Source organism: Maylandia zebra, linkage group LG6, assembly GCF_041146795.1.
Source record: "Maylandia zebra isolate NMK-2024a linkage group LG6, Mzebra_GT3a, whole genome shotgun sequence".
Classification (NCBI taxonomy): domain Eukaryota; kingdom Metazoa; phylum Chordata; class Actinopteri; order Cichliformes; family Cichlidae; genus Maylandia; species Maylandia zebra.
Genome location: NC_135172.1, coordinates 4,919,464 through 4,942,449, shown reverse-complemented (window position 1 = coordinate 4,942,449; position 22,986 = coordinate 4,919,464). Strand labels below are relative to the sequence as shown.

General features: G+C 44.1%; 1 protein-coding gene across 4 annotated transcripts in view; it reads left to right on the top strand.

The window, feature by feature from the left end:
- Positions 1-22,986, top strand: part of vegfc (vascular endothelial growth factor c) — a 102,373-nt gene that overhangs the window by 19,259 nt on the left and 60,128 nt on the right. For all 4 annotated transcript variants that reach the window (XM_012922145.4, XM_076884536.1, XM_004562227.2 and 1 more), the window contains exons 2-3: positions 10,331-10,571; positions 10,935-11,125. In XM_012922145.4, coding sequence (XP_012777599.1) covers positions 10,331-10,571; positions 10,935-11,125 — 432 coding nt within the window. The remainder of the gene's footprint in view (positions 1-10,330; positions 10,572-10,934; positions 11,126-22,986) is intronic.

Genomic DNA, 22,986 nt, shown 5'->3' with positions numbered 1-22,986 from the left:
TGTATTCCACACTCGGGAAAATTACAGCAGTTTACTACATGCACATTTAGAAGTTAATAGGCTAACACAAGTAAAATGATCATTAGGGTGCTTTAATATAATGCCAACCATATTAAAATGTTTGGCTGAATATGGCAGTGTCTGTGTTAATTTTCCAAAGTAGTTTCTAACCATCAAATGTTTAAATCTTCTAGAAAAAGTAAATAGCAGGAAAGGCCAAAATGGTGGCTGATTTGATGTCAGTTCTATTGAGTTCCCAGTCAGCTTTGTGATTCCTGCTCTGAAGTCAGAGCAGGAAACTGTGCCCTTTATCAGGTGACAAACAAGTCTTATTTAGGAGTATTTTGTTCTCAATTGTTTTGGCTTCCAGTCCTGCAACCCTGAACTGGGTAAAAGTAGGAAAATAGATGGATGGATGGAATTCATGCGACAGCTGGGAAAAGTTTTTCCCACGTAAAGGGTCAGAGTGTGTGTGTGTGTCTGTTTGTGTGTGTGTGGAGAGGGTGGGTGGTTTGGGGATTTAGACAAAAACAAAACAATAGTCAGACATATGGAGACATAAACATTAGGAGAAAGGAAAAAAAATCTGTACGGAGAAACTCCAGTAAGTATATAGAGACATGTAAGATAACATTACTACATTTTTCTAGTAGGAAAGTGTGTGCTCCACTTTCTGCTGTGTGTTCCTTCTAATTATTAAATGACAACATGTATAAATGCATGCATGTCTGTGTGTACAGTGTTGCTTGCACAAAACAGTTGTATTGTTACTGTCAGTCTGATTCTTTACATTGTGATCATTCATAAATATTATTCTAAACACACACAAACACACACATCAGAAAAATACCCCTCTTGCTCCTGTGGGCAGTCTATCCTTTAAGCTCAGGTCCTCTACCTGAGACTCTATTATATCTGTATATTATAGGTGGGAATCACCAGACACCTACCGTGTCCCACCTGGAGCAACAGGGGAGCTACACGTTGTGGAAGAGAGCTGGAGATTCATAATAATTAATAATTAAAAGTAGAGTGGTGTAGGGCTGTTCGATATAATGATATATATCGGCTGACAATATAAAAAAGTCTATCGTTTCATTTTATGCTATCGTTTGTTTTGTGGTGCCGCAAAATAAACTGTTTATGGCAATATTTTTTCATCGTTTTGATGGTCACTGTAGTGGCTATATTAATTTCTTAAAGTTCTCTCTTTCTCTTATATTTAATATAACCACACTACAGACGGACAAGCGCCTGCTTTTATGCGTTGTCGTTAGCAACAACGACGGTAACACCATCGCGTGTCCGCTTGTTTATGTTCCACATAAACCTTTCACAATAAAGCTCAAGATCCTGTTGAGACTTTTCAAAATAAACTGAATCACGTGAAAGAGCAGATTAAATAATAAATACTCACAAGTAGTGGTAGATACAAAGCCCTGTACTGCCCTATAGATTACATTAGATTAGATAAAACTTTATTTATCCCTCGGGTGGGTTCCTCCGGGAAATTCAGTTTCCAGTAGCACAGCACCGACAGAAGTTGCAGAATGTGAGCAGAAATATACCATATATACACAAATATAAATACAGAGAATACAAAAGGGATAAATAGAATAAATAGGAATAAGAATACAAGGGAATGGCACATTTCAAGTATTGAAACTGTTGGATATGAACAAAAACTATTGCACAGTGAAAAGGCACTACAGCTTACTTGTTCCCCCCTCCTTTGTCCCTGTTTCCCCTCCAGCGAGGAGTTAAACAGTTTGATGGCTGGCATGTGGGACAAAGGACTTTTTAAGTCTACTGGTCCTTGACTTTGGGAGAAGCAACCTTTCACTGAACAGACTCCTCTGGTTGTTTATGGCTGTGTGCAGAGGATGCAGAGGATGCCCAGCATGGTCCATAATGTCCATATTGCACCTTAATTTGTTTTTATATAAGTGCCTGGAATGAGTCTTCAGTTGAATGTTTTTTAATAGGCAAAAAATATTTAAATAAGGAAATGGCGAGTCGAATTTTTGTCTTTTTTTTCTATTTTTGCTGATCCGAAAATTGATCCAATCAGTGACTTAAAACCGTGATCTGATCTGAACCGTGAGATTTTTGATCTGTTGCACAACTAATACATATGTATGCATATGTATACATATGTACTGCATATATATGCATACATATGTACTGTGATTGCATGATCTCTACCTTATAATATAAAGAGCTTGCTGTTGTAATTTAAAGCTATATAAATGAAATTGAATTGAATGAAATATGTATGCAGTACAATGTGTCTAAGACATTGTAGAAGTGAATTTGTGAACCCTCATGTTTTCTGATTCCTATGATTCCCGTCAAATATGAGCCTGATTTTACATATTTGTTGTCATCGCATCAGCAAACTATTAAAATTAGGAATAAAACTCCTGGAAGCCCTGATAAGTATGCCCAATAATAAGGCTCGAGGTCCAGATGGCTTTCCTGCAGAATTCTACAAAGAATTCTGGACGATTCTAGCCCCAATTTCTTACAGAACGTTGTTGGAAATCAAAGAAAAGGGCAGACTTCCATCAAATATGCTTTCTGCAAACATTAATCTACTGCTAAAACCAGGCAAAGACCCTCAAGCTATCGTCCAATATCCCTTATAAATGTAGACCTTAAAATAATCTGCAAAGCTCTCTCAAAGAGACTGGAGAAAATAACCCCCCTCTTAATTCATCCTGACCAAACTGGTTTCATAAAAGGTAGGCACTCATCAACAAATACACGTAGATTACTTAATTTGATAGACTACTCATACAGTAAAAACATCGAAACTACAATATTTTCTTTAGATGCAGAAAAAGCGTTTGACAGAGTTACTGGACATTTCTATTTGCAACTTTACACAAATTTGGTTTTGGATCCTCTTTCATAAACTGGTTAAAAATATTATATAATTCCCCAACAGCTTGTGTCAAAACAAATGACCAGACATCCTCCAGCTTCTGTCTCCTGAGGGGCACCAGGCAGGGATGCCCACTCTCCCCTTCACTGTTTGCAATTTTTATTGAGCCACTAGAAGCAGCAATTAGACAGAATACAGTAATTAAGGGCATAAAACGCAAGAATGTGGAACATAAAATCAGCCTTTATGCGGATGATGTGTTACTTTTTCTCCAAAACTCACAAACCAATATCTCTGGGGTAATTGCATTGATAAACTCTTTTGCAAGAATATCAGATTACTCAATTAACTGGTCAAAATCTACAGTCCTTCCGATTAATTGCTCCTTCCATAATTCTTCTTCTACACCACTGCAATCGAGAAATATAAAATATTTAGGTATTAATGTTTCTCCCAAGCTTGCAGATCTAACTAAATTAAACCATATCCCGCTTTTAAAGAAAGTAGAAGGTGATCTGGCTAGATGGAAATGTCTACCCATATCACTCATGTGAAGGGTTGCCACTATAAAAATGATGGTCTTACCAAAAATAAATTATTTATTCTCAATGATCCCAACTAAACCACCACAAGATTGGTTCAGATCTCTAGATTCATGTATGTCCAAATTTCTTTGGAAAGATAAACCCCCACGTATAAGCTTAAAAACACTACAAAAGACCAAGTATAAAGGAGGATTAGAACTACCTAACTTTCAGCACTACTTCTTAGCCAACAGGCTTCAATTTATCTCAGGATGGTTAAAACATACCTTCTTAGACGAACCTTGACTAGATGTAGAACAAGCACTTTAATCTAAGAGATTTCAGACCTACCATTTATCAGCTCAAACATCCAACGACATGAATGCTTCAAAGCGTCAACATCAGCTCTTCTCTGGCAGCATGGTGGGAGTTTCTAAAATTGACGGAGTCTTCATTAATCCCATGCAAATGTACACCTATCTGGAACAACCCTAACATATTCCAAAACAATAATATGATAAACTTTCCAGATTAGAGTGGTAAAGGAATCAAATACTTAGAACATATATTAGAAGGAACAGAATTTATTCCATTTGACAGACTAGTTACACAATATGGGATCAAAAAGGAAAGATTTTTAGAATATCAACAAATTAAATCCATAGTAAAAAAGAAATTTAAATCCGGTCAAGCTGAACTACAAACACCATCAAGTGTGGTACAATTTCTTACTCTTAAAACCCCCAAATTACTATCCAGAATATACAGAATATTTTCTAAAACAGATAAATCAATACAGGGAGTGCAGAATTTTTAGGCAAATGAGTATTTTGTCCACATCATCCTCTTCATGCATGTTGTCTTACTCCAAGCTGTATAGGCTCGAAAGCCTACTAACAATTAAGCATATTAGGTGATGTGCATCTCTGTAATGAGAAGGGGTGTGGTCTAATGACATCAACACCCTATATCAGGTGTGCATAATTATTAGGTAACGTCTTTTCCTTTGGCAAAATGGGTCAAAAGAAGGACTTGACAGGCTCAGAAAAGTCAAAAATAGTGAGATATCTTGCAGAGGGATGCAGCAGTCTCAAAATTGCAAAGCTTCTGAAGCATGATCATCGAACAATCAAGCGTTTCATTCAAAATAGTCAACAGGGTCGCAAGAAGCATGTGGAAAAACCAAGACGCAAAATAACTGCCCATGAACTGAGAAAAGTCAAGCGTGCAGCTGCCAAGATGCCACTTGCCACCAGTTTGGCCATATTTCAGAGCTGCAACATCACTGGAGTGCCCAAAAGCACAAGGTGTGCAATACTCAGAGACATGGCCAAGGTAAGAAAGGCTGAAAGACGACCACCACTGAACAAGACACACAAGCTGAAACGTCAAGACTGGGCCAAGAAATATCTCAAGACTGGTTTTTCTAAGGTTTCATGGACTGATGAAATGAGAGTGAGTCTTGATGGGCCAGATGGATGGGCCCATGGCTGGATTGGTAAAGGGCAGAGAGCTCCAGTCCGACTCAGACGCCAGCAAGGTGGAGGTGGAGTACTGGTTTGGGCTGGTATCATCAAAGATGAGCTTGTGGGGCCTTTTCGGGTTGAGGATGGAGTCAAGCTCAACTCCCAGTCCTACTGCCAGTTTCTGGAAGACACCTTCTTCAAGCAGTGGTACAGGAAGAAGTCTGCATCCTTCAAGAAAAACATGATTTTCATGCAGGACAATGTTCCATCACACGCGTCCAAGTACTCCACAGCGTGGCTGGCAAGAAAGGGTATAAAAGAAGAAAAACTAATGACATGGCCACCTTGTTCACCTGATCTGAACCCCATTGAGAACCTGTGGTCCATCATCAACTGTGAGATTTACAAGGAGGGAAAACAGTACACCGCTCTGAACAGTGTCTGGGAGGCTGTGGTTGCTGCTGCACGCAATGTTGATGGTGAACAGATCAAAACACTGACAGAATCCATGGATGGCAGGCTTTTGAGTGTCCTTGCAAAGAAAGGTGGCTATATTGGTCGCTGATTTGTTTTTGTTTTGTTTTTGAATGTCAGAAATGTATATTTGTGAATGTGGAGATGTTATATTGGTTTCACTGGTAAAAATAAATAATTGAAATGGGTATATATTTGTTTTTTGTTAAGTTGCCTAATAATTATGCACAGTAATAGTCACCTGCACACACAGATATCCCCCTAAAATAGCTAAAACTAAAAACAAACTAAGAACTACTTCCAAAAACATTCAGCTTTGATATTAATGAGTTTTTTGGGTTCATTGAGAACATGGTTGTTGTTCAATAATAAAATTATTCCTCAAAAATACAACTTGCCTAATAATTCTGCACTCCCTGTATCACTTCCTATTGCAAAATGGGAAGCGGATTTATCAGTTAACTTAGACCAAAACTTCTGGTCTCAGATACGCTTAAAAACCTTTCATTTATTTAGAAATCCCAGTCTTAAAATAATTCAATACAAAATACTACATAGAGTACACTATACAGGTCATCGGATGTTCAAGATGGGCTTTACGTCTACCAACAACTGCTCACACTGTCAAACCAATACACCGGACAATTATATCCACGCTCTTTGGTTCTGTCCACCAGTTCAGAAGTTTTGGCGCGAGATATGTGAAGACTTATCAAAGTGTCTGAAGTGTAACGTTCCAACTTCCCCTTTAGTGTGTTTGTTGGGCAGCTTAGATTATGTCACTACAGAAAAAAATATAGCCCATATGGTTTTCAGTGCCCTATGCATAGCCAAGAAAACAGTCCTCGTGAACTGGAAAAATAAAAATAATCTTAATTCTAACCAATATAGAAATTATCTAATAGATTACATTAGTCTTGATACAGCCTCTACCACCACATCAGATCAATTGCTCTGGGCTCCTTTGATCAGCTCCATCACCTATTGGGGTAGGGGGTCATAGTTTGGTCCCACCTTCACTGTTGTGATTGGTGTGAGGGTGAGGACAGGCTTGGGGTGTCGGGGGATTCCCCAGAGGCGTCTTCCTTGGAGGGCTCAACCCGGGGTTGTGGTCATGGCCTGTTAAGGGCTCTGTTGGCTCTTAGGTGATGGTTTCCTCGTGGCTGCGTGCAGCGGGGCTAGGGGATGGTCTGTGCTGACGGACGTGGGTTACTGACCTGGGAGCCTGGCTGTCCCTGGGTGGGTCCGGGGCAGGTGGGAGGTTCTGGGGATGCTCCGTCTCCGGGCTGGGGCCCTGGCTGGGCCTCGGGGGCTTGGGAGCTTGGATCCTGGTTGGTGTGTCGCCGGGGTTGTGGGCGGGTGGGTGTATGGGGGCTCAGCCCTGGTGCAGGATGCCACCGGTGCATCGAGCCACCTGGTGGGCTCTTCAACTAGTGGGGGAGGCTGTTACATCTTGCAGGAGGTCTCCTCTCTCCAAGAACTGACTCTGCAGGTGGAGAGAGATATAGGAGAGGTGGAGGAAGAACTCAGCCTGGGTGTCTATGGTCTTGTGTAGTCTGGAAGATAAGTGGATGATGGGGTGGGTGCAGTTTTCTCTGTGGTGGGGTCGGGTGGGCTGTCCCAGGCTCTGTGGGGCCGGGCGGCGCTGCTGAACTGGGCCCCGGTCCGGATGGGCCTGGGCCCCCTTTCCCTACTGGGGACAGCGGGGGAGCTGGCCCCAGGGAGGGGTCACCTGCCTCCCTCTCCCGCTCCACCACAATCACCCACACATGCAGGACCTTAGGGCAAAGGTGTGTCACCAGGGTGCAGGGGGACATCTGGGGGGGATGTCCCCCTCTGTCCCCTTCTGGCTGCCTGTGCCTTAATTTTATCCCACAACTTAGACATTCACATTACTCACACTCTCATAACACATACATATCGGACCTTGGGGGTGGGCATGCTACACGTCGTCCAGAAGACCATCAAGGTGTACAACCTCACCCCTGGCGTCGTTGCCCACCTCTCAATTTTAAATACATGTAGACATTGAGGGCTATCAGGAGGGGCTATGCGCTTACCTGCTGCTCTCTGGCAGGTAGCTCCATGCCCCCCTGGCTTTTAAATGCACCTTAGGACACACATGCATCAACACTACAGGGAGGTTTGGAGTCTTCACAGACCCCCGTTCTCTGTTGCCTGTTGGGGTGGGGGGGCTGGGAGGAGGAGTTGGTCATCCAATTGGGGTCTGGAGTGTGGTGCCTCCCTGCTGCTGCGGAGTCGGGGCCGTCTGCTTCTCTCCACCCCAGGGAAGAGGGTAACACTACCTGGGTCTGGTGCAGTTTCCCCCTCCAGGGGCAAGGGTACCTAGACCTGGGGTATAGAGTACGCTTGGGGAGTGTGATTGAGTGTACAGTGTCTATTTATTTCTGTCTCCACGTTGGGTGAGTGCTGAGTAATTGCATATGAGAGCATGGTGGGAATCGATGTTTGTATCTGTGTGTGCCTGTATGCCTGTGTCTATATGTCAGGTTGGGTATCAGACGCCACCTCTCTGGGGACATCTCAGACCCTCAATGGTATGGAGGCCTATCTCCCCCCACCACTCCCCCTGCCAGTGGCGGACTCCCTCAGACATCGGTGCATTGGTGGTTCTTTGTGTCCGGGTACGGGCGTCCAGGTACCCACCGTCTCACTCCTGGTGGCTGCTTGTCGGGGCCTGGAGCCTGGGGCTCGCTCGGGCTCCTTCGGGTGTGGGGTACCCTCGGCCTCTCGGCCTGGGGCTCGGTCACTCTGGCACAGCTGGCTGCCGGCGGAGCTCACGGGCACGTCACTGCAACCCCCCCTGGCTTCTGCTCCGCAGCTGCTGAGCAACCCCTCATCTGGGGCTCTCCTCAGCTCTTTCCGGGATAGTGGCGCGGTTGCCCCTCTGTTGGTCTTCCTTGGTCTCCTTTGCTCTTGGGGCCTCTGATGGCCTTGATCTCCTCCATAACTGCTTCATGCCCAGAAGGACGGGGCTATGGCTCCCCACACCCTCTAGCAGATCATTACATGAAGGAACCTTTTAAATATAAGCTCGCTCACGCTCACAGGTGTACAGACGGGTTCTCACAGACACAAAGTACACCCTTTTTGGCTTCTACCTCAATGCACACTGTGCGCTGTCGATCTTACGTGCTGCACAATAATGTTTAATATTTAGTATTTACTGTTATATTCACATAGATCATTGCGATGATGTTATTTTGTATATTGCTCTCTTTTTTTGCTTGTTTTCTCTTTTTTCTTTTTCAACAGGTGATCCAGGTGATTGATATTTGTATTTTTTGTCTGTTTGTTTTGTTGGTTTTTGGTTTTTGCCCTTTATCACCGTCCCTCTTCCCCTCTCTTTTTCTTTCCCTCTTTCTTTCTCCCTTTTCTTTTCCCCAGTCAAGTCTGTCCCATGTTCAGCAAATGAAAATAAAATAAACAATAAAAGCAAAGGTGAATCAAATAGACCAATACGGCAAGGCTGGGATGGTCCATTTTGGTAAAGTAAATCCGTTGGGCATCTTTCTTTGCCTTTAGACAACAATTCTGATGGCAAAAGAACGAAACGGGACAGGCAAAAAAAGAAAAAGAAAAAAAGACTAAAGACTGTTTCCAGTCTGTTTCCACCAATAGACTGGAAGTCTTTAGTACCCCACAGAGTAAATGAAAAATCAAAATATGTCATCCATAAACAGCATATTATCTGCAGTAGAAGATGGGATCTGCACAAACACCCAAGCTTGGAGAAGCAGCCAAAAGAATGAGTTAACCAAACACTTCTGAAAAGCTAAATGGAGTTTAGCCATTTAAAATGGGCTCACCTGTGGACTAATGCATTGATATGTCAAAGTCACCCAAAACGCACAAACTGACTGACGGAGTAATGGACTAGCAGCTCCAGTGTTATTTGAGGTAGAATTGATGTTCCAGTTCTCCGTTAATTATTATTATTATTTTTTTTTTGCATTTTGTTTTGTATTGTTTCTTTTTTCAGTGGGCTTTTTTAAGGTGTTTTAAATATGTTGTATGGCTGCCTACGTTCACAGCAGTAAATTGCTTTATCTATTCAATAACTCCATCAGACTGGAAACCTTATAAGTGATGCATACTGTAATTCTTCCCACCCTCCTGCCCTTTGGTTAAGATCCTCGTCATACTGACAGACATTTGGCAGTGAGTAACCACTAGCACGTGTTCTTCATTTGTGATATCCAAAGCAAGTGTTTGCTCATGGTAAACCAATAAGATGAACTGCCTCACTGATCTTGCACAAACTTTATTTGTTGTTGATGCAACAAAAATGCCTTGTTACTTCAGATACTTTTGTAGTAGAAAAGAAAAGTGTTTTTTCCCAGTGTTCCTGTGGTTTCACCCTCGAGTCTTCCAACTGGCAGCAGTAAGAAAGCTGCAGTGCTGAAGAATGCTGAAGAATCCTTTTCTATATTCATAAAAGTCATAAAGTCAAAGCCATTTAAAGTGCTCCCACAAAAACAGGTGATTTACAAAATGAATAAAGGTCCCCAGTATACATAGGTTACATAGGAAAAGGCTTTGAGTCATTAGGCTGATAGTCTTGTCAGAGTCATATTTCTGAGACTCTGATTAAAGATTTTGTTGTGAAGAATTTAGGGGTATTTAACATTGACATTAAAAAGTAGGAAATTTTTATTTGCGTTTAAGAAAATAACCTTTAAGTTTTAGGGCATGCTTTGGACAATTTGAAATGAATTAGTTTGGGATGTTTGCCTTAACTCCAATATTGATTTGAATTGTGTTGATCCAAACTTGAAACCAGTCTTTGGCCTTGACTGTTACCTCATTGAAATTTCTAGCTTGCAAAAATACAATTTTACGATCATTCATTTAGGTAGAAAAGTGTTTCTAGCCCTCTTCATTTGACTATTATAAAATATGTAATAATTCTCAGTGAAAGCAGTGTTCTGAGTAAAGGTGTCTGTTTTCACTTTTAGGACACTTCACCAACGCCAGACTTGGAACAGAGTTTGCGTTCAGCCTCCAGTGTAGATGAGCTGATGAGTCTCATCTATCCTTCATACTGGGCTGCTGTGAAGTGTAAATCCAAACTTTCTGCTGCTGCATCTTCATCCTCCAAACTCTCCCAGCAGTCACAGGTCCGTCAGCTTAGGCCACTGGGTGATACAGAAGAGCCAACATTTGCTGCTGTCTACCTCAACTTGGATATCCTGAAAAGTATGTTTATGTTTTGTTTATTATGTTCTTTCTTCAAATTCTACTTCTTAATTCTTTCAGTTTCATAAAGAGGAGAGTGAGTCTTCTTTGATTTTGGATCATCTAGAATTACTATAATTAAGCTTTAGTGAATGTATCCAGTTCTAAATCTAATCCAAGGCCCATGCTCATTTGAGATTGAATGAGTCAACTAGGATTTGACATCTTGCACAGAAATCATAGCCACTGTAATAAAACAAAATGTATCTATTCAAATGATTGTTATTAGGTCTGCTTTTCTCTCCACAATATACATGATAAATACTACATTAGGAAGAACAACAAGTCACCGTAACAGTGGTCTGACTGTCTCTCTGTGTGCAGGTATAGAGTCAGAATGGAGGAAGACTCAGTGTTCTCCCAGAGAAGTGTGTATTGATGTGGGGAGAGAGTTTGGTGCTCCTACCAACGTCTTCTATAAGCCACCATGTGTGTCCGTCTACAGATGTGGAGGATGCTGCCACTCTGAGGACAAACAATGCAGGAATATCTCCACTGGTTACCTCAGCAAAAATGTAAGCACATTGTTTTATATCTTTTAAAATGTTTCCTTCTATTATTATTATTGATAAGCATTAGTAGTCCCCAGTCAGCACACCTTAAGACCACTTTGTCAGTCCGCCCCAGGGCAGCTGTGGCTACAATGTAGCTTGCCATCACCAGTGTGTGAATGTGTGTGTGAATGGGTGGATGACTGAATGTGTAAAGCGCTTTGGGGTCCTTATGGACCAAGTAAAGTGCTATACAAATACAGGCCATTTACCTACAATGTTTGGACACAATAGACAGATTCAGGACACTGATAGTGATTTAAAAGCTTTATTGAGCACTAAGTTAATGGCCTTGGGAACCGGTGGGCAGCATGGAAGTGCTATCTGTGAGAGAAAAGAGGCAAGATTACTCAAGGTCAACGTTGGAATGAAAATGTTGTCAGAGGACAAGGAATGGAGTTATCCTCGGGGGGGTCCAGGTTTGAGTCAATGGGGGAGTCTGGTTGGCTGGTGGATTACTCTGCCTCTCACCCTGTGATAGACTAGAGCACCCCCAAGGATAAGCAGAAGAGAATGGATGAATGGCAAAGCATGTAGTGCCAGAGAGTGGGCAGTCAGGTGAGGGAGGTTGATGATGGCTACTGAGCTCTTCCGACAAGCAGGTAAATCAGAACAGCAGATGAGCTTGATTTCAGGAAACGAGGAGCTGTGGAACAGACTGAAACAAGGAGTTAAGGAAAGCTGTGAAGTGATAACAGGTTTTCATTGGGATCCACATAGTGCCAAAGGAGGTTAAATGATCTGATGGAATTCTGCCATCTACCCAGTAAAGTACTGTACTCAGATTCAGCAGAAGTGCAAAAGTCATCAGTGCGGTCACAGGGCAGGCTGAGATGACAGCTTCAGCCATGACTCTGCCTGCGGAGAACAAAAAAGATATGGAAGTACAAGTGTGGAAATAGACAAAAACAAAACCCAAATCCTTTGAACTGCTTGTGTAATGACAGTTTTCTTTGATACAAAAATAACTGAAAGTTAAGGTTTTATTATACTAATTTTATAATAAATCACAGATTATCCCGTATTGTAGTTTGTCGCTGCATTTTTGGTTTTTTACTTTAAACCTGCTTTCATAATGAAGAAATAAAGCCTGGTGAATCCAATTTTAACTGGTTCATTATTTGGTGGCATTTCTGTGTTAACATCAGGTACATCTTAACCTGCTTCTATGTTCTATGTTTGTGTATTGTCAAGGGGTAACTAGGCAGGAGGCACTCAATCGAAAGGTTTACTGAGGACAGAGTGAAGATAAACCAATAATTCAAACACAATAATAATATAGAAAAAGTCCTGATTCCACAGGGCCTCATGGCGACACTCCAACCTTGTTGGGATGCCTACGGTGGAATTCCCTGACTATCTGTGACACCCAGGAGTGTTCTTTTGGACCATAACCTTCCCAGTCAACCACATATTGGAAGCCTCTCCCATAGTGTCTGGGATTCGTGTTACAGGGAAGGCTGGCTGGCTGTCATTGAACTGGGCTCGTGGGGGGCCTAGACATAACAGAGTGGTTTTTACTGAGAGGCATGGAAAAATGTATGAATCGTCAAGTTACAAGGCAGTTTCAGGTGAGCAGACACTGGGTTGGTCATGGATTTAATTTTAAAAGATCCAACGAAGTTGAGAGATCATTTCTTTGACTCAGTATGCAATGAAACATTTTTTGGTAGAAAACCAATTTCTGACCTGGAGGATATGAAGGTGCGACTGTGGTGAAGGTGGTGCTGCATGGAAGGGACAGAGAGCTCACCTTTTGTAGTGGGGAATAGTGGAAGATGATGCCCAAGTGATGATTCAAATGGGGACCGTCCAGTAGCCGAAGTGACACAGCAAAAGCTGGCTTCCAGCTCCTGATTTACTCACTCAGTTTGACACTTACTCTGAGGATGAAAGACTGACCTGGCTGCAATTGCTGAACAGTGTTGTTTCTATACCTGCGAGGTGAACCAGGGCCAACAGTCAAAGATTATGTCCAAGGGGATGTCGTATAGCCAGAGTACATGATCAGTGAGCAAGTGGGCAGTGTTTCTTTCACTTAACAAACATCTCTAAACTGTGACATATGGTCTCGTCAGCTGAACTGGAAAAACTCATTCATGCATTTGTGTCATCGCGTTTAGATTACTGTAATTCCCTGTTTACCAGCTTGGATAAATCATCTCTCTCTCTCTCCTCCAGGCAATACAAAACGCAGCAGCCAGACTACTAACTCGTTCTAGCAAGCGTTGTTTTATCATACAGAGCATTAAACGGCCCCAGATTATTTATCCAAGCTTCTTACAAAATACACTGCTGCTCGTCGTCCCCGCTCACAGACTCAGAGTCTGTTGGTTGTTCCCCGAACACGACTGAAGACAAAAGGGGATAGAACCTTTCAGTCTGTTGCACCAAGGCTGTGGAACAGTCTACCACCAGTTACGTTTGGTTGACTCTGTGGATTCTTTTAAAAAGCAGTTAAAAACTTTTCTATTCAAACAAGCCTTTTGTTGATCTACGTATTTTATATTCTTCACATTATTTAAGTTATATTTGACCTTTTACATTGTGCATAATGTCTATTGATTGTACTTTTTATTTTAATCTTTGTGTACAGCGCTTTGTGACTGCCTGTCTGTGAAAAGCACTTAATAAATAAACTTTACTTACTTATTTACAGTCTTGAAAGTAGAAAGAAGATTTGGAAGAGCAATAAAACGAGCAGCCTTCAAAAAGCAATCAGTTATGTAAGTACAACAGTATTAGGGTTGTTGAAAATGGAGGAACGCCGGTAACAAAGTCCAGGATAATGATGAGAGGTAAAATAATTTCTTTCTCATCACACAAAAAGAAAGAAGAAAACAAAAATATTCAGGAATTAGAAAAAAACACCAAATCACTAGAAGAAGCCTACGCGTGCGACCAAGATCAGGAAACATTGAACAAAATACGCAAGACAAAACTAGAATTAAATGAAACTATTAATAAAAAAAACACAATTCCTTATACAAAGACTTCGCTTGCAGAATTTTGAACACAGTAACAAATCAGGTCGATTTCTAGCTAACCAGTTAAAAATAAAGAAAGAAAAAACAACTATATGTGCTGCTAAAGATTTATCGGGGAACACAATATATAACCCTGGAAGAATAAACAACATTTTTAGGGATTTCTATGAAACTTTATACTCACCACAAATAAACCCATCTAAAAATGAAATTGATCTGTTTCTTGACAACGTAACTCTTCCAAAATTACTAGAGAGTCAAGCAATGGAACTGGATTCGCCACTGACGCCAAGTGAACTCCAGGAAGCCCTGATAAGTATGCCCAATAATAAGGCTCCAGGTCCAGACGGCTTCCCTGCAGAATTCTACAAAGAATTCTGGACAATTTTGGCACCAGTATTCCACGACATGTTGCAGGAAATCGAGGAAAATGGCAGACTACCACCAAATATGAATTCTGCCAACATTAGTCTCCTGCTAAAACCAGGCAAAGACCCTTTATTTCCCTCAAGCTATCGTCCAATTTCTCTTTTAAATGTAGACCTTAAAATAATCTGCAAAGCTCTCTCAAAGAGATTAGAGAAAATAACCCCCCTCTTAATTCATCCTGACCAAACTGGTTTCATAAAAGGTCGGCACTCCTCAACAAACACTCGTAGATTACTTAATTTAATAGACTACTCATACAATAAAAACATCGAAACCATAATATTATATCTAGATGCAGAAAAAGCATTTGACAGAGTTAACTGGAAATTTTTGTTCGCAACTTTACACAAATTTGGTTTTGGAAACTCTTTCATAAACTGGATAAGAATATTATACAATTCCCCAACAGCTCGTATCAGAACAAATGACCAGACATCCTCCAGCTTGTCTCCTGAGGGGCACCAGACAGGGATGCCCACTCTCCCCTTCACTTTTTGCAATTTTTATCGAACCTCTAGCAGCAGCATTTAGACAGGCTACAACAATTAAGGGCATAAAATGTAAGAACATAGAACATAAAATTAGTCTCTATGCGGATGATGTGTTGCTTTTTCTGCAAAACACACAAACCAACCTCTCTGAGGTAATTACTCTAATAAACTGGTTTTCAAGAGTTTCAGATTATTCAATTAACTGGCCAAAATCTACAGTTCTCCCCATTAACTGCTCCTTCCATAATTCTTCCTCTGCCCCACTGCAATCCGGAAATATTAAATATTTAGGTATTAATGTTTCTCCTAAGCTTTCAGACTTAACTAAATTAAACCACATCCCACTTCTAAAGAAAGTAGAAGGCGATCTGACTAGATGGAAATCTTTACCCATATCACTCATGGAAAGGGTCGCCACTATAAAAATGATGATCTTGCCAAAAATAAATTACTTATTTTTGATTATCCCTAACAAACCATCACAAGATTGGTTCAGATCTCTGGATTCATATATTTCCAAATTCCTTTGGAAAGATAAACCCCCGCGTATCAGCTTAAAAATGCTACAAAGAACCAAGGATAGAGGAGGATTAGATCTGCTTAATTTTCACCAATACTTCTTAGCCAACAGGCTTCAGTTCATCTCAGAATGGTTAAAACATACCTTCTTAGATGAGCCCTGGCTAGATGTTGAACAGGCACTATGCAAGGATCTAGAGATTTCAGACCTACCATTTATTAGCTCAAACATCAAAAGACATGAATGCTTTAAAAGTATCAACATCAGCTTTTCTCTGACAGCATGGTGGGAGTTTCTAAAAATAACGGAGTCTTCATTAATCCCATGCAAACGTACACCTATCTGGAATAACCCTGACATATTACAAAACAATAATATGATTAATTTCCATACATAGAGTGCACTATACAGGTCATTGGATGTTCAAGATGGGCTTTACATCTTCCAACAACTGCTCACACTGTCAAGGCAATACACCAGACAATTACATTCACGCTCTTTGGTTCTGTCCACCAGTGCAGAAGTTTTGGCGCGAGATATGTGAAGACTTATCAAAGTGTCTGAAATGTAACATTCCAACTTCCCCCTTAGTGTGTCACTTCAGAAAATAATATAGCCCATATGGTTTTCACTGCCCTATGCATAGCCAAGAAAACTGTCCTCATGAACTGGAAAAATAAAAACAATCTTAATTCTAACCAATATAGAAATTATCTATTAGATTACATTAGTCTTGATACAGCCTCTACCACCACATCAGATCAATTGGTCTGGGCTCCTTTGATCAGCTCCATCACCTAGTGGGGGTGGGGGGTCATAGTTTGGTCCCGCCTTCATTGTTGTGATTGGTGTGGGGGTAGGGACAGGCTTAGGGCGTCGGGGGGTTCCCCGGAGGCATTTTCCTTGGGGGGCTCAACCCGGGGTAGCGGTCATGTCCGGTTGGGGGCTCTGTTGGCTCTCGGGTGACTGTTTCCTTGTGGCTGCGTGCAGCGGGGCTAGGGGAGGGTCTGTGCTGACGGACGTGGGTTACTGACCTGGTAGCCTGGCTGCCCCTGGGTGGGTCCGGGATGGGCGTGAGGTTCTGGGGGCGCTCCGTCTCTGGGCTGGGGCCCTGGCCGGGCCTCGGGGGCTTGGGTCCTGGTTGGTGTGTTGCCGGGGTTGTGGGCGGGTGGGTGCATGGGAGCCCATCCCTGGCGCAGGGTGCCGCCGGTGCGTCGAGCCACCTGGGGGGCTCTTCAACTAGTGGGGGAGATTGTCACATCTTGCAGGAGCTTTCGTCTCCTCAGGAACTCTCTGCAGGAGGGGGAGATACAGGAGAGGTGGAGGAAGATCTCAGCCTGGGCGTCTATTGTCTCATGTAGTCTCATGTAGTGGATGGTGTGGTGGGTGCAGTTTTCTCTGTGGTGGGGTTGGGTGGACTGTCCCGGGCTCTGTGGGGCCGGGGGGCGCTGCTACACTGGGCCCCGGTGTGGATGGGCCTGGGCCCCCTTTCCCTGGCGGGTCGCGGAGTATGGGAGTGCCTACTGGGGTCAGCGGGGGAGCTGGCCTCAGGGAGGGGTCACCTGCCCCTCCCTTCCTTCCCTCCCCATCTCCAGCTGCCTCCCTCTTCCCGCTCCACCACAACCACCCACACATGCAGGGCCTTGGAGTAGGGGTATGTCACCAGGGTGCAGAGGAGGCTACCCCCCCCTCTGTCCCCTTCTGGCTGCCTCTGCCTCAATTTTATCCCACAACTTAGACATTCACATTACTCACACTCTCATTACACATACATATAGGATCTTGGGGGTGGGCACGATACACGGAGTCCAAATTACCATCAGGGTGTACACCTCACCCCTGGCGTCGTTGCCCACCTCTCAATTTTGAATACACGTAGACATTGAGGGCTAGCAGGAGGGACTATGCGCTTACCTGCTGCTCTCTGGCAGGTAGCTCCATGTCCTCCTGGGTTTTAAATGCACCTTAGAACACACATGCATCAACACTACAATGAGCGGGTGGAGGGAGGTTTGGAGTCTTCTCTCACCCCCGTTCTCTGTGGCCTGCTGGAGCGGGGGGGCTAGGAGGAGTTGGCCGTCCGACTGCGGTCTGGAGTGTGGGGCCTCCCTGCTGCTACGGGGTTGGGGCGGTCTGCCTCTCCCCACCGCAGGGAAAAGGGTAACACTACCTGGGTCTGGGTGCAGTTCCCCCCTCCAGGGGCAAGGGTACCTAGACCCGGTTCGTAGAGTACGCTTGGGGAGTGTGATCGTGTGTACAGCGTCTCTTTATGTCTGTCTCCACGTTGGTTGAGTGTGGAGTAAGTGCATATGAGAGCATGAGGGTGGGAATGGATGTTTGTGTCTGTGTGTGCCTGTATGTCTGTGTCTATATGTCAGGTTGGGTATCAGACGCCACCTCTCTGGGGACATTTCAGGCCCTCCAAGGTTTGGAGGCCTATCTCCACCCACCACCACTTCCCCTGCCGGTGGCGGACTCCCTCAGACATCGGTGCGTTGGTGGTTCTTTGTGTCTGGGGGTGGGCGTCCGGGTACACACCGGCTCATTCCTTGGCGGCCACTTATCGGGGCCTGGAGCCTGGGGCTCGCTCGGGCCACTTCGGAGGTGGGGTGCCCCCGGCCTCTCGGCCTGGGGCTCGGTCACTCAGGCACAGCTGGCTGCCGGCGGAGCTCACGGGCGCGTCACTGCAACTCCCCCTGGCTTCTGCTCGGTGGCTGCTGAGCGGCTGCCCCTCTGTTGGTCTTCCTTGGTCTCTTGTGTTCTGGGGGCCTCTGGATGTCTGGAGTTTTGATCTCCTCCATACCTGCTTCATGCCCTGGAGGACGGGGCTGTGGCTCCCCACACTCCCTAGCAGATCTTTACATGGAGAAACCTTTGGAATGCAAGCATGCTGATCCACACAGGTACTGTATGCACACAGGTGTACGCACGGGTATTCACAGACGCGGACTACAGCTTTCTTGGCTGCTGCCTCAAAGCACATTGTGCACTTTCTATCTTGCGTGCTGCACAATATCGTTTATTATTTAGTATCTACTGATATCTACTGCTAGCTAGTTTATTGTGATGGTGCTGTTTTTTTTTTTTATTATGTTGCTCTTTGTTGTTTGCTTTCTCTTCTGTTTTTTTTCTCCATACAGGTGACCCAGGTGTGTTGTTTGTTTTGTTTTGTTTTTGTTTTTTTTTCTTTCTTCCCCCCCTTCTCACCATCCGCTTGGCATCTTTCTTGGCCTTAAGACAACAATTCTGATGGCTAAAGATCCAAACGGGACACAAAAAAAAAAAAAAAAAAAAAAAAAAAAGCAATCAGTTATGTAAGTACAACAGTATTAGGGTTGTTGAAAATGGAGGAACGCCGGTAACAAAGTCCAGGATAATGTATGACCACAGGCAATCATGCATGAGAAAGGGTCTTAGCAGCCCTGCAGGAAGAGAGCTGGAGGATTTATTTCTGCACACACAGAGGCAGAAATATATTCTTGGACATGTTTAGCAAGAAATGGCCTCCAAATAGATGTTGCAGAAAAAAGATGGTGCGGTTTTTCTCAGGGTGACATGTAAATTTTACGTTTGTGTTAGCTCAGATTAGTGATCAGTCTGCCAAGTGAACAAACCAGTGATACAGGAGGATGGCAACATTGTCAGGAGTTGTCAAAGGTGTCGAATTTCCGGGACAGGACTTTGTGCTTGACATGACGGGAACTGGGTCTATAGGTTAAGATAAGGTTGAATCTGGTAAAAAATAGAGCTCACCTGATTCAATGGTAATGTGACTTTACTGAAATCACCAATGAAACAGCGCTAAAAGTTTGCAAAACCAAACCGTTTCCTGTTCAAGAGAACTAGCCACACAATCACTGCTTGCACCTTCACGGCATCTACTTTTAACTGGCATTTTTCAACAATGAAACCCAAGGAATGACACTGATTCGACATGAATTTCACATTTCTCACCTTTTACATACAGGCGGCTCTCCAGAAGCTGCTGAAGGCAGACATCACATTCATGTTCTGTAACTGACTTAGAAAAAAATCAGAACGTTATTATGGTACACAAAGAAGTGATTGATGAAGTCACACAGGACATCACTGACTAGGGTCTGAAAGACAACTGGTATTGTCCCAAACGGCAATACCAGTTACTTAAATGGACTGATGACACCTGAGACTCCAACTGGAGATACCGTTTGTGTTCCATCAATGTTCAGGTTATGTGTGCTGAGCCAAGGGTTTCTGAGAACCAGGGCAGTGTTGCCTGCCTCAGTGTTGGGTGATTGCCAGACAGAGAGAGAGAGAAACAGGTTGAGTTTTACGGGTTATTTGTGGGAGCCACGTGCCATTTATTGCAGAAATTTGTAATCCTTTGGGAAGTGTGATCAGGGGAATGACTGAATCATTACCCAGAGTCTGATCAATAAAAGTCTGTTCGGTGTCTGAGTCAACTAATGCTTCAAGTGAGTGGGTCTGAGAGTTGACAGTTAGCTTTGTTTATTTTACCCACCAATATCCCTACAGTTACTGACAGGCTCTGCTTTTTTGGTGGCACAGGTCAGGCATCAATGAAATGTTACAGAATTCCTCTGACTCATTTCTTGTACGGCCAAGCTTTTGCAGGGCAACCCCTTCAGTTCCAGAAATGGCTCGGCCGATGATCCATGGCAGTTGCAGTGTCTTCTCCTATGCTCCCATATATGGTCATCCATTCTGATACATTTACACAGAAAGTAAGGCATCAAGTGAGTCATTAAGATCCTTTGTAGCTAATTTGCCTTTTACCACACTCCTCGACTCCTTGATCAGGGTTCAATCCCTTGTCAGAAATTTTATACTCTGCGATGAAGTGCTCAAAAAAGAGTTTTCGATTAGACTTGAGGACAGCTTGAGCCCATCTCAGGGCTTGTAAATGGTAAATAAACTGGTTCTTATATAGTGCATTTATACTCTGCCTGAGCTCTCAAAACACTTGCAGGCAATAGCTCAACCATGCAGGCAATTTTACACAGCCTGAGGAAAAAGTTCTACTGCGTTCCCGAAAAGCTAAAAAACACTGTGTGAGATATCCACCACTATTTTCTAGCTCGCCAGAAAAAGTGGCTTCTGTGGAAGCTCCAAATGCAGTACCTGTGTGGAACTCAAAGATGGAGTAGGGTTAACATTTGGTTCAAAATTTGGAGGTTTCATCATATCTTTTAATTTGGCAAGCTTTTGAACAATTGTGCCCTGCTCTCCAGAGCATTTTCATGTTTTCTGAGCTAAGCTTTGTGAATTGAGAGGATCCTACAAACTAACTCTGATTCCATGTTGCTCTTCCTCTCTGGAATACCTTTTTATTCACTGCAAACCGTTTTACTCTCCGCGCTAGTTTGCTTCATTCATCTTGGCCGCTGTTTACATCCCGCCAGATGCGGATGTGCAGGCAGCTCAGTGCGCACTCGCGGAGCAGATACTGCACATGGAGCGGACATTCCCGGACTCTCTCATTATTGCTCTTGGGGACTTTAACAAAGCCAATCTGAGCCATGAGCTTCCCAAATACAAGCAGTATATTAAATGCCCGACCAGAGAGGAGAGGACATTAGACCACTGTTACAGCACGATCAGCGGGGCCTATCGTGCGGTGCCCCGCGCTTCACTCGGACTTTCTGACCACGTCATGATCCACCTAATCCCCGCGTACAGACAGAGGCTGAAGCTCTCCAAACCTGTTGTGAGGACCAAAAAACTGTGGAGCAACGAGGCTGAGGAGGAGCTTCACACGTGTTTGGAGTCTACAGACTGGGACACAATGAAGGCTGCTTCTAAAAGCTTGGACGAGTTTACGGACACCGTCACCTCCTATATCCACTTCTGTGAGGACAGCATTGTGCCATCACGCACCAGGGTGAGTTATAATAATGACAAACCCTGGTTTACTCCTAAACTCAAAAAGCTGTGGCTGGAAAAGAGAAAGGCGTTCAGAAGCGGAGACAGGGACTGCTACAGAGAGGCCAAGTACAGGTTCACTAAAGAAGTGGACATTGCTAAACATCAACACTCTGAGAAGATGCAGCAGCAGATCTCAGAGAATGACTCTGCCTCTGTGTGGAAAAGTTTTAGGAATATCACCAACTACAAGCCTAAAACCCCCCACTCCACTGATGACTTGCTCTTGGCCAACACCCTTAACGACTTTTACTGCCGTTTTGACGAGCCATCAGGCAGCCTTCACACCTCCAACGGCCCCAACAATAGAGACACTTTGGACACTAATTCCCCCACCTCTCCCCCCTCCATAGAGCCATCACCATCATCAAACACTTCACCTACAACATCCCCCTCCTCACCCCACACAAAAGAGGATTTCACACCACCTCCTCCCACCACAACTCTTCATATTCATGAAGCAGATGTGAGGAAGCAGTTTAAGAGTCTGAATGCTCGAAAAGCTCCCGGCCCAGACGGTGTGTCTCCTGCCACCCTCAGACACTGTGCAAACGAGCTGGCCCCAGTGTTTTCTGGCATTTTCAACTCCTCACTGCAGGCATGTCATGTGCCTGCCTGCTTCAAGTCCTCTACCATAATCCCTGTCCCCAAGAAACCAAGGATCACTGGACTAAATGACTACAGACCCGTGGCTCTGACATCTGTGGTCATGAAGTCATTTGAGTGCCTGGTTCTCTCCTATCTCAAGACCCTCACGGCCCCCCTCCTGGACCCCCTGCAGTTTGCATACAGAGCCAACAGGTCTGTAGATGACGCCATCAACATGGCCCTACACTTCATCCTGCAGCATCTGGACTCCCCAGGAACCTACGCCAGGATCCTGTTTGTGGACTTCAGCTCTGCCTTCAACACCATCCTTCCAGACCATCTCCGAGGCAAGCTTTCCCAGATGAATGTGCCTGATCCCATCTGCCGGTGGATCACTGACTTCCTGACCGACAGGAAACAGCATGTGAGGCTGGGAAAGAATGTCTCGGACTCCCGGACCATCAGCACCGGCTCCTCTCAGGGCTGTGTTCTTTCTCCTCTGCTCTTCTCCCTGTACACCAACTGCTGCACCTCCACCCACCAGTCTGTCAAGCTAATCAAGTTTGCAGATGACACCACCGTTATTGGGCTCATCTCTGACGGGGATGAGTCTGCCTACAGGAGGGAGGTTGAACGTCTGGTGTCCTGGTGCAGCCACAACAACCTGGTGCTGAATGCCCAGAAGACAGTGGAGATTATTGTGGACTTCAGGAAACACACAGCTCCACTCCCCCCCATCATCCTGACTGACACCCCCATCACCTCTGTGGACTCATTCCGCTTCCTGGGTACCACCATCACCCAGGACCTGAAGTGGGAGCCCACCATCACCTCCATCATTAAGAAAGCCCAGCAGAGGATGTACTTCCTGAGGCAGCTGAAGAAATT